Raw genomic sequence first — 12,883 nt, 5'->3', positions numbered from 1 at the left:
AATACTGTGTCTGTGTCAAATCATGAGGGAGCCTGACTACGAGCTCTTGTACTGAGCCAGATCTAGGTTATATACTTACGTTCAGATTTTGGCTTGACAGAGAACATTCTGTCAAAGGCACCAGGAAAAACAGAACTTGAACAATCTGGACAAAGCTGTGGTTCTGTGTTGGTTTTTGTGTTGGTTTTTTTTTTTTTTTTTTTTTTTTTTCAAACTAGTGTCTGGTCTACTCTCCAGAAACAGTTAAAGAGCTAAGAGCAGACAGGTTTTTGAAGCATATTTGTAGATCTTGACTGAGATTACAATGAGAATCTAAGAATTCTTCAAGTTTTCTGACCTCCAATTTTCTCTTCTGTGTGGAAATAAATGACAGAAGAGAAAACTGGTGACATTTTGAAGTCTCTTTGTAAAGAAAGAACAATTTGGCAACATCATTATTATAGACTGTGACACACTAATGAACAGCATGTAATATGAGATTTTTAATATATTTAATTATCCAGATTACTGTCTCATCAGTATTTCATGGTTATCACTGAACACCTTCAATTTACATTCTTAAATAAGTTACTGTGTAAATAAAGTATGCTCAGAGTTCTTGTATGTGGACAGTACTTACATTTAATTACAGATGATCTGGATATGTTTATAGGTGTAAAATACATTAAAATCGTTTACAGGAAATAAGCTCAACTAGCACTAACGCTGGAACCTAAATGCTCACAACAGCACTGACAGTAGCTCAGCTATTTATTTTAACAAGCGTTTCAAAATGTACTTTGGAACGCAGTAGAAAAGAAATTCAAAGAAACACCGAAAAGAGGGAAGCACAGAAGATCAAAACTCCATAGCACGTTGAATCAATAAAATATTAAACTGCAGTTCTTAAATGTAAGTACTACACCAAGTAGTAGTCTGGTTGGTTTTTAATGGTGTTAAAGCCCTTGTTTTCTAAAGGAGACAGTAATAAGCATTTTGCCTATTCAATCCAATCAAGATTTAGGCATCGTGCTATAAAAGCAAACATATCTGACACTTCTTCTATAACTTTAGCAGTTGGCTTTCCTGCTCCGTGCCCAGCCTTGGTGTCAACGTGGATGAGAAGTGGATTGGTTTGTTTACGGCTTCGGCCCACAACATATTGCAGAGTAGCGATAAACTTCAGTGAATGTAGAGGGACCACACGATCGTCATGGTCCGCTGTGAGAAGCAGCGTAGAGGGATACTGGATGCCATCTTCTTCTGGTAGTTTGATATTGTGAAGCGGAGAGTACCTGAGAAGAGCATGCAAACGTTTACATATTTCTTCCTCGAGACCCAACAAGAAAGTCTTCTCGTACTGAAATTGTCACAGTGGCATCTGATAGCACACAGAATACTAGAGTTCTAGGTTGCCTAACTCAGAATTGCACTACTGGCAACTGATACGTGGTAATGGCCACAGATGTCTGTCCCTCAAATGTGAAGCATGTACATTTCTTTCATTTCAGAAAGGCATATGCATACATCTCACAGAAATCCCAGAATTATCAGGAACGGGCAGCAGGGAAACTGTCAAGTCCATTGCAGGATCCATCCTGCTAGGAAATAGGGAAATTGAGACTTTTTCCTGGCATACATATGCAGTCCAGGTCTGCACGTGGATGGTTTCTTCCCGTGCAAATTCGGAAACAGTCTCTGATGTCATGTTCTGTGCAGTTATTAAATTTGCTCCCTCCAATATTTAGGCCATCTTTGAACATACACGTACCCTGAGGGAACACCATGCAGGAAACTGAAAGGAGAACTGTAAGTTTTCCTGCTTTTGATAGATGACCTCGATTCCTATTTTTTGAGCAATGAATAACTTTCAAAATTTGTTTTCTTTGCAGGAGAATTTACATCTTTTAGCTACTGTAACATGACATAAAAGGTACATCTACATATCTCAACACAAAGTACTCCCTAGCATTAGAAATTAAATGTAAGTCACAAAGAGTTACATCTAACCATTTCATACTTCATTTAGAGAAAGCTACACCGAGGAAGAATGTTACATTCCTTAAATCAAGAGTAGGATACTATTCCTTCCTCCCACCCCCGTTTCATGGCAGAAAATACAGAAGGAAATTTTGCTTTGTTTTTGAATGAATTTCCCACTTGGAGGAGTACCCATTAAGTAAATCTGTATTATTTTTAAGAACACATGACAATATTTGAATGTCTAACCTATAGGATTCCTGGCTTATTCATTTTCATCCAAGGAACAATGTAAGTGAATTTGCAGACTATGATTTGCTTTGAAAAGAATTCAAATGATAGTCACTACATGGCACTCTATTTGTCTTATGTATTTTCTGGGTATCTGCAAAGGCAACATCTAAGCAACATTACCTATGTATCTTCCCACATTTGAGAAGCAATTGCCAGCTGTTGAAAAGGAGGCAAAGAAACATTTCAGGTATTGCCATATAAGGTACCTCTAAGATTATGCATTGAGATTTTGTGAGTAAGCATGTGTTTAAGTAGGTACTGACTAACTCCTTCCTACAGATGCATTTCTCCTAATCACAGAATGAATTTAAAACTTTGCTTCTACTTCACCTCTTCAGAATACCTGAATTCACAGATGTGCAGGCAAGTTTCAGTGTCCAAAATCATGAAGATTATTTGGATCATTTTTATATCAGTTAATGTTTTATCTAAGACCTGAGTTATCTATTGACAAAAGATGAATTATGAAATTTGTTAATTGTATTGTGCACTATATTTACAAAAATGTGTTTGCCACTGAAAGCTTAAATTAGACAACTGGAGGTTTTGAAACAACCTAATTACAATGGGCCCAACTGATCATCTAGTAGTTGAACTTGACATTGATTCTTTGGTTTTTAATAACTGCTATAGATAAGTTAGATCTCAGTGTCCTTCTAAGCACATTTACTTTTTAATAGCTAAACACTCAAATTTCAGACCAGACAAATTGTTTAGTGTGTCTCAAGCATTCTCCTGGAATGTGAATCTTCATTATTAAAGGAATACAAATGCAGTAACAGAAGATGAGGTTACAAAAAAATATTGTAAAACAATGGCACTTATTCTATCACACTCATTATTAGCCATATCCAATGTGCAGATCATTTCTATTCTCACACAGCTGCCTCTCTCATCTCTTTTTCTTTTTTTTTTTTTTTTTTAAATAATCTTTCCCTACCTCTTAGCAAGGAGTTAAGAAATTAATTAATATCCTGTTATGGTCTACTGGTATTCAACAAATAAATCTCATCCACATTGTATAATATAATTCACAATGGTGATTGTCTCTTCCCCATCATAAAAAATATAATTTATGTAGTGGTTCACTTGAGAATATTCTGTTGTAACAGCCTAAAGGAGACACCATGCAGAAAGAAAACCTTGATGAGCTGTTAAAGCTGCTAGCAGAACAAGGTCCTTGACACTATGACCAGTTGACTCAAGAGGGCTTTGAAGACAGTCTTTCATGCAAAGCTGACTTGTAAGGAACCGCTGAACCCCCCAAATCCAGTGTGGGAAAGGATGAAATAATTCTTAGAATAGCTGTTGATCATGACAACCTGGAACTGTTGAGCAGACCATGCATTTTAACAATCAGAGAAGTACTGAAAGGCACTTACTTGCACAGCCATTCAAACTGCTCTTTACAGTCGGAGCAACCGTAGTCAGTGGTCCAAGCATGGCCAATGGTGTACTTGTGGAACTTGAGCATGTCCATCACTCCCACTTGGGCAATGGCACAACCAAAGAGGTCGGGGCGCTGATTAGCACAGGCAGCTTCAACAAGAAAACAAGTCTATTAGTATTTGTATCTTAAAGAATTAAGCTCAGCAGTGAAAGGTCCACTGCCAAGTTCATGAAAAACCAACTCCCAAAAAGCTGTCTTTCATAAACTCCAAGTTTCTTTTTTTAAAAAAAAAGAAAACGTAAAACACTTAAGTTAAAACAATGTGAGAAGAAACATAGATTACGATATAATATCTGAAGCCGAAAAGCTTCAGTATAAAATATCTGATATAAACCCAACTGCACTGGGAGAAGACTGCCAGTGAATATGAAGTCAAATATATTTTAAGCAAAACTGAAAGCAAATGCACGAATGGCTAAAAATTATAAGTCCCAAAGACAGTATTTTCAAAAGAGCTTAAAAACTATTTCCCCGTTCTTCAGGCACCAAACATACTATTTTTTGAAAACTGCCTTCCAAATTAGCAAAATGGGTTTAAAGGAGGAATGCACTTTTAAAATATGACAGCTTTTGGACTAATGAATTGAAGTTTCCTAAACCATTCACTGTCTAAACTTTTAATATTAGTATCAACAAACAAAAGGACATCCAGGAGCAAAACCTCTCCATTTACTGATGAAAGTTTTCTTCCATAATTACTATGTAAACCCATATGAAAAGTTTTGATAAAAGCAGACTACTACAAAATCAGCGGAATAGCATAATTTAAGAAAACAAATTACTGATGTATTTTTTTTTTTTATGATGTCCATCTTCCTACTACTAGAAGGGATAATTTCTTTAAGAATAAAGCTTGCCTCAAATATTTTAAAAATAACCACAGCAGACCCATCTAGCTCAGTGTTCAATTTACAAGACTAAGCAACTGGCAGATGCTCACGGAAAAGGCGTTTAGCAAATACTGGGAGATACTTCCTAGTATCAGCTTTTGAATTAGTTTAGTTTTCCCTGAGTTGGGAGTTATCTCCAGCCACCAAAACACATATCCTCCGTAAATACAGCTATTTCCTTTCTTAATGTTTATTCATCTAGTGTTCATCATATCCTGTACCAATAAGTTCTTCAATTGCAATTTCTGTTGCTTGATTTAAATCTGTTGCCTGGTGATTTTACAAATTCCACTACTTTTTCGAATTTTAAGAAATAAGAGCACTGAGATTTTCATGTAACTACCACAATGAATACCAGAATCCCTTTCTTAATTCAGAGCTAATCACTGTGCATCCATCCTAGGTATACTGTTTCCCAAATTCTTTTATCTCCTCATTTTTGTCCACTGTGAAAAAGGATTGTTTATTCGCACTCTTTGCCTCCTGCTAACCAGGATATTGCTATGACACGACCTTGCTTCCAGCTCAGCAAGAACTTTCTTGCATAGCCTTATGTGAGGGACCTTCTCAAAAGCTCCCTGACTCATTTAAATAGCTCCAATAGAGTTGCAAGATGTAACCTCAGCCTGCAAAATTCTTCTTTATATGTCAGCTACTATTTATTGGTTGCAATTGGTTTGCCCGTTGGAGAAGTCAGATTTACTCGTCTGCAGCTTGTGGATCACCATGAACCATTTAAAAATTGGCATTACACTTGCCCCCTTCTGTTCCTCAGATATTCAGGCTTAGTAGCCTGCAATTTCATATCGGAGTTCACTCAGGATCTCGTGTGTGCACCATCTGGTCCTGGCAACACACTACTTTTCATTTGATTTGATTTATTCCAAAACCTCTTCTGCTGATGCTTCAGCTTGAGTCAGCTCCTCAGAGTATTCCCCATGAAGACAGACTCTGCTGCGGGGAACTCCCCATGCTCCTCAGGAGAGAACATCAATACAAATAGACCATTTAGTTCTGCTCTGCCATTATCTTTCTTTAGTGCTCCTTTTACACCTCACTAACCCGTAAGACCCATAGACCCTCTGGCCAGGTTCCCGCTTCTGATGTGCATAGAAAGCTTTCATTGCTAATCTTTATCCTGGAAGCAATTTACTCATCAGTCTCCTGTGGTCCGTCAGAGTTTATGCTACATCCTATTTTCTTCATTTGAATGCGATTTCTATTCTCTGAAGGATGCTATTTTACTTCTGGTCATCTCTGATACGTAACTGTGCTAACTCTTCCTGGGTCCTTTCTGAGCCATTTTCATAAGGTATATATAATGCCTTAAACAGCTGCTATGTAAAAGCTCTTTATTCTTTTAAGTTCAAGTTTTTGATCAGATCCCTCCCCTTCGTGTTATTTCCTTTTATGAGCATAAATTACATTCTAGTAGGAAAAAAAGCCAAACCAACTATCATAACATTTAATTTTATTACTCTTTATTGCAGAGTGTCTCTTGAAGCACTGTGTCTTGCTCAGGATTTTATAAAAAATTGCTGCTCCTAGTTCCCTAAATAGTTACTTCAGTAAGAAATCACTTACGTAGACACTCATCCATTCCCACTACATCCCTTCAATTAGCCATAATACTTAATTATATACACTAATAAGCTGTAACCTGGAACACCAATTTATTCGTGAATTTTACTCTTCTACACATACTTGAACTTTAAAATTCAGTGCAAAAGTAAGATCTCAAAACCTCAGAACTGTTTGTCTAAGCAAACATGAGAGGTCAAACACTGTGTTTGCATGAAAGAGGTTTTCAGCTCACAGCTGTGGGGCTCTGCTCAGCTTGGGAATCACGCTGCGGGACAAGGAAATCTTGTTTTGCAGCTGAATGAGGCAAGAGCTCAGGGCTCTGCGCTCCTCAGAGACACCTCCTGTTAGTCCGACTGAAAGGAAACAGTATTTTGGAAGAGCGACAATGCTCTTCCTTGTCAGTTTTTTCTTCAATAAATGACAACTAAGAAAATCTGGCAGCGGGTCCTTGCACCTGAAGTATGAGTTACGCTCTCTCGTGTTGCATGCAAAGCTATTGCAAAATTTAGTTCTGCTTTGATGAAAAAGCACTTACAAGAATTTCCTAAATCCACCTAAAGCTACCCAGCCAAGGAAAATCCCTATCTGGCTCACCAAGAGCGTGGAAATCCAGCTGGATTGTAATCCATCTGCATGTGCAAGGGATGGTTTCTAACAACAGATTTTTCAGAGCAGGGAGGTCTAGATTCCTAACAGCTGTCTCCTACCGGAATGACGTACACTCTGCAGATGTCACTCACTTCCCCTTACCTAAACAAGGAGCCCAGTTGACTTGTTCAGCCAAAAATACAGGCTTTTTGATGACTAAACCTGGGTAGGATGAATCTCATCTTGACTGAAACTGAAGTCCATGTAACTGTAAAATAGTATTTTCAGAAGCTATGTAACAGGTTGAAAGTTTAACTGCATTTCCAAATATATATTTATGCTCACATAAATTGACTTGTGAAATGCTTGCAGTCCCAATGCTGTGCAAACCCTTTAATCTTTTACCATATTCATCCACTTCTACTGGTGCTCTATCTACAATGCACAAACACCTCCTGCCACCTGTAACTGAGAAGCATATAAGCAGAAAGCAAAAATGTAACTTTACATGTACTTGTTATTTATCTTTAAAACAACCACTTTTCAAAAATAAGAATGCAGGAATAGCCAAGATGACTTGGACCAAAGATCTATATAACTTCAAATCCTGTTTCTTATATTGGATGCTAGTTCACTGAAAAAATAAAATCAATAGAGCCAGTAGTCAGCAGCAAACGGGGAGAAGTATAAAAAGAAGAGCAAACAAAGAGTGGGCCTAGTAAATCTGCTCATGTTCTATACATCAGTGGTTTATGAACTTGAAATGCTTTTTTTTTCTTCTCATATGAGTAGTTCAACTCTGTCATACTGTCACATGCCTTTCACGATGTTTAAAAAAATCCAAACCAATCCCAATATTATTCAGTTGTGTTTCCTTCTCCTTTCAAAACCGAACAAAATCACCTCCCTTCTTCTACCACATTCAGATGCAGGGAATTAATAAGAAATAAATTTTGTAGCTCTTTAAATACTGCTTAGACTACGAGACATTTTTGTGACAAGCTTTTCTGTTTAAGAGGAGGCTACTAATTTCCTTGAATTTAAGAACACAGCAGTGAACTATACGTGAACAAGATGCATTTGCGACAAAGTGCTACATTTACCCAGTCCCTTAAAAGCTCATGACTTTTTCAAGAAGTTGTACTTGTAATTTTGCATTTCTCAACAGAGATGTTCATGATTTTATTTGTGGTCATGTTTTAACTACACAATGAAAGTACAGTCAAATTGTTACGTGTCCCTGTACAAAGGCTTTAAACGCAGAACTGTCACGTTTTCATTTGCCGTTTAAGAACAAGAATGCATGACTAGAGAAAGAGTGAATGAGAAACTCTGATGAAGGATTGCAGGACATGGGGTTCTGGCTTACACTACAGATGACACAAAGTTTCTTGATGCTACATAACAGATTTCTGGTTATTCAGTAATTATTTTGTAATGGTTAGCCTTAAGAAAGACATCCTATGTAAACAGCAAATGAAGTACAATTGTATATATTTAACACCTGGTATATATTAATGCATTGACATTCTGGCAACTTTTGAAAAGAGGATCTCATAAATTTTTGGCTGGTTACTTTGCTAAACCCAGGAAATATATGAGCAGTTCTTACCAACTAAGAGGCCCCCATTTGAGCCTCCATTAATAGTCAACTTCTTCGGGGATGTGTAGCCTTCCTTGATGAGGTATTTGGCAGCACACTGAAAATCATCAAAGCAATTTTGTTTGTTGGCCAAGATGCCACCTAGCACACAAATAAAACAAATCAGTTGATGCCATAAAATCCATTTGATACCATCTCTTCAGAAAAACATGTGTGCAAAAATACCTCGGAACAATTCCAGTTTCATGAACATTTTAATAATTGATGCAGCTTAGAAAGACAGCAAAAATGAAAGATTCTTTCAACACAGAGAGGGTATAAGATGGTTCTGTCGATAACTCTAATGCTTTCGGAAACTGAATAATACATACCTACACTGTGGAGTGAGTGCTGGGTAATGTTCCTAACCAGTAAAATTAAAGCTAAAAGCTTTGCATTGCAAAATATATACAAAATGACCACATACAGCCTAATTGAGGTTTGATCTAATGGGACTTTAACAGCATTAAACTCGGTGACAGTTTCTTAAGGCAATAAAGCTTCAACTTATAAGCTATATAAAATAAGCATTTCTAATTTCCTGGACATTGGATACATGGCTGGTAATTTACTTTTTTCTATTAGTTGTTTTCAAGTCAGATGATATATGGCTGTGGTCAAAAAGGGACTTCAGAGTTGCACCTTGGTTTGAAATTTTATTCATCAACTATCAATATGGAAATGCTTAAGATGCTGCTATCCTGTTGAACAAAATTCCAAATGTGATCAGATGTATGAGAAATAAATCATGACTGAAAATACAGGTCCAGATGACATCACTGGCAAGATTTCCAGTTCTCAAAACAAAAAATTGTGCAGGGTAGGATAGGGAAGGAAAAGGATGGTTTTGCCCTACTATCTTTCAACTACTTGAGCAGAATACCTGCTTTAGGTGCTTGTTTGGCAAGAGACTAAAACTGGCTTCTCCTCAAAGGTTATCTTACTTTAAGACCTGGTATGTTCTTTCTCAGGCAATTAAATGCTAGTGAGAAATGGGAACTAGGAAGAAAATCCTCAAACTCCCGTAGCAAAGGCTGTGGGCCAGCCACGTAAAAGGGGCTCAGTGGATGCAGAAGTGTAACTCCAGTTCCTTCTACTTTGTTTAAAAGCTGGATGCTTATTCTAAGCTAAGTGCTTAAGGTTCCCACGATGGTCCAGAAACCTCCAGGACAATTAATTCTACCCTAAAATAAGAGAGATGAGCTTTGATCTGGAGGTGTCTCTCTATCTCCATTGACTCCAGTGATCTTAGACACCCCGTTTACACTGGATGCTCCATTTCTATGTTGCAAAAGTTTGGTAAGATAACTCTGATATACAGGTCTTGTAGAACAGGGACCAGTAAATTTTAAAATTTTTATTTTTTAACAAATATACATCATTCTCACGTTAACGAGACTATTGAAGATAGAAATACTGGGACAACAAAAAAAAGTCTTCAAATATGTGGCAATAAAGGAGAAATAAATCTTATTCTTTGCTCAAAGTTCTGGTCTGGTGTACGGTCAAAATCCTATCTATACAATTAAACCTAAGTAAACAGACTTCTGCAATTGATTGTGGAATTAACAAAGAACAGACACATATCTTCTTATGCAACTGCAATAAAAGACTTAGGTCAAAATTCAGCAGGAAATAGGTGGACCAAAGAAGCATTATCATATTAAGATAAATTTTATTAAAACCTATTACAAATCAATCGGTAAATTAAAATTAATGAAGGATACTTCATCTTCAGCAATAATATCCTGTATCTGCAAGCATATATAGCTTCTATTTATGAAACTATTACATATTTAACTCAATTGTGAGGAAATGACCCAGACAAAAAGTTACCGCAGATGAAAAAGTGAAACCAAGATGTAATTATCCGGGAATACCGTTTTGCTTGATAAAAAGTTATTATGTATTACTCCCATGGCAAATTGCTTCATCATAAACATTGTTGTTTTGGCGCATTTGCCTTGCTGACAACATGTCCAGCAACTTAGCCACCAGATTCTTGGGATATGAATAAGGTGTCACCATTAAATAATGACGGGTATGTTACAGAGATGACTAGGACTTTTTCCAGCTTTTTCCTCTGGTGAAGTGATGCAGAAAATTGTCAAAAATAAGGCAAGTGGACAAAGACAATCAAAGGATTAAGACAAGGATTGGATGGGAAAAACACAGAAAGAAATACATCAAGGGTATTAAGAAAAGGGGAAAAGAGATTTGAGAGGGTTTTGTAGCGACCTGGTTTCCCTGCAGCAAAAAACTCAGCTTACAAAAAACCCCAAAAGGTCAAATTCCTGCCTACAAGAAATAGGAGTGTGTGGAGGGGATGACAACTCACTGCACTTATGGAGCTGATTGTTTTCATATGAACTTCAATCAACTTCAAAAGGAGTCTATTCATAAATTATGCAAAAACAATCTGGAAGAACTACATTCTGAACTCAAAAGTTCACACCTTCTGTAAGGTTCTGCAAATGGTTATTTTTTCTTGTGTGATACCAAGAGAGTCTAAATAAGTCAGATCTAGATCTTGGGGATCTAGAATTGTGGGGCCACATGCACCTGCAAATGATGAAAGAGGTATGGTCTCCTGAAATATAGACAGACATTTTTTTGAAAATCAGTTCAAGATAAATAGTTGTATTTTCAAATCCTTAAGTCTAGGGAACTTGATCTTGCTTTAAAAAATGCAGTAATTGTCTTAGAAAATACTGTGTTTGTGCAAAACTATTTTTAAGTAGGTTGCAAAAATTAAAACAATCTATTGAAAAACATCACATAATGCTGGACAACGTACAGATCTAACATACAAGTAAGGAAAAAAATTATTTTTCTATAGAATAAGTAAAAGGCAAAAAGAGATGTGAGTATGGAAGAAAGAAGAGAAAATGTTGCAATTTTCATTGCTAAGCCTGCGGTTTTGTTCCTGTACTTGGACTGATTTACCTTTGTGCCAGGTCTCTCCATATTCACCACCACCCCTGATGTTCGCCACCGCTAGAACACCTCCTAGGTGTCGCACAAAAATAAGTCTTGACACACTGAAAAAGCAAACAGATAGAGGATTATTTTTAATTTCCAATTTTTATATCCCTACCACTTTTACAAAAATATGTGGAGGGAAACATCTCTCCCAAAATCAATGATGAAATTGTGAATGAAGTCACCCTTGATGGCAAACTTAAGTAGCCAGGCTTTTTTCAATGGTTACCCATGGAAATGAAACCCTCTGTAGCATTGGGAGAGGAAGTAACCAGTGATGGTCCATTCTTCCTCCTTTAGTTCTGCACTTAGGAGAGTGGCCAGTGGTTCTGCCTAACAGATGTCTCCCCAGGACATCACCATTTTTTATTATCTTCAAAGCCATCAGTGTGGGGACTAGAGCTTTGCAGTGTCACATATGTAGTACCCATAGCTTCTGAACTGTTCCTCTTCCATGGGTCCTCCACTTTTTCAGCAAGGAAAGGAAGGCTTAGCCCAAATGAGATAGCAAAGAATTAAGACTTAAGATCAGCACTTGATCTTTATTTATGAGCAGGTACTTTCAATTTCTGCTTAAGGTACCTTTTTGGACCTCTATAAAATTGTGTTTGCAAATAAAAACTCTGCTTCTACCATTGTTTTGTGCCAGGGTTGCTGTCAAGATCTGGCCAATCCCCTTCTTATTTATTTTCCACTTGCATTGCTAAATAGAAAACAAATAGTAAAAAATAAAATTACAAGTTCTGCTTTCCCTAGTATCTCTAGAACCTGGCTGAAAGCTAAAGTAGCATTTAGAAAAAATAAGAATGCCAAATTGCAAAATTATCAAAGTTATTGCTATCTTTTTAAAAGGGACTGAAGTAATTTAAATTATATTTAACAATTAAGAAGAGAAATAGATCTCTGATCTGTTGAGGCAGTAGCTTAACATAGCAGAAGCTGCAGATGGCAAACCGTACATATTCCAAGGAGACCAGTAAAACACTAAAATTTAATCCCAACAAGTCTTTTTTTTTTTCCGCTCTATGAGGTTTTAATTTCTTATTTACTTGAAATCTTTGCTCCTTGAAGAAACCACTGCCTGCAGAAATTAATCCTATTCAACCACAAGAGCAAGGACTGGGACTTTTGACTTTTAAGTCCCCCTACTGCTTATCAGAAATGTCTTGAAAGACACAAGTCCTACAGTGTGTCTCATGTGGATGTAGTATCAAAACAGGTAAATTTTTCATACCTCACAAAGCAATTATCAATGTATTGGCACTTGTTCTTGAGAGTATATATCAAGGATTAAGGAAACAAAAAGAAAAACAGAAGGGTAACTGATAAGAGATTTCTGTATTTTCATAATCTATCAAAGGAAAAACTTTCCACCTAGGCTGGTTATCTGTGGCCATCAGATGGCTCAGGAGGCATGAATTATCTCTGCTTCTGTAAAATCAATTCTGAAGTCCATCACTGTGAATTGTATTTTTCTTAGATTGCTGTGACATG

The 12,883-nt window shown here is 36.8% G+C and overlaps 1 protein-coding gene across 1 annotated transcript in view; it reads right to left on the bottom strand.

Annotated features, from left to right (window-relative positions):
* Positions 1 to 467: 467 nt before the first annotated feature.
* PREP (prolyl endopeptidase) overlaps positions 468 to 12,883 on the bottom strand; it is a 96,216-nt gene continuing 83,800 nt past the window's right edge. The window contains exons 12-15 of the mRNA XM_063329866.1: positions 11,354 to 11,448; positions 8,378 to 8,509; positions 3,636 to 3,792; positions 468 to 1,274 (exon numbers count right to left, since the gene is read on the bottom strand). Of these exons, the coding sequence (XP_063185936.1) occupies positions 980 to 1,274; positions 3,636 to 3,792; positions 8,378 to 8,509; positions 11,354 to 11,448 (679 nt within the window). The 3' untranslated portion in view covers positions 468 to 979. The remainder of the gene's footprint in view (positions 1,275 to 3,635; positions 3,793 to 8,377; positions 8,510 to 11,353; positions 11,449 to 12,883) is intronic.

The sequence above is a fragment of the Chroicocephalus ridibundus genome, chromosome 3, assembly GCF_963924245.1.
Source record: "Chroicocephalus ridibundus chromosome 3, bChrRid1.1, whole genome shotgun sequence".
In the NCBI taxonomy this organism is placed as follows: domain Eukaryota; kingdom Metazoa; phylum Chordata; class Aves; order Charadriiformes; family Laridae; genus Chroicocephalus; species Chroicocephalus ridibundus.
The sequence above is the reverse complement of the archived record's forward strand: the minus strand, read 5'-3'. Positions and strand labels throughout refer to the sequence as shown.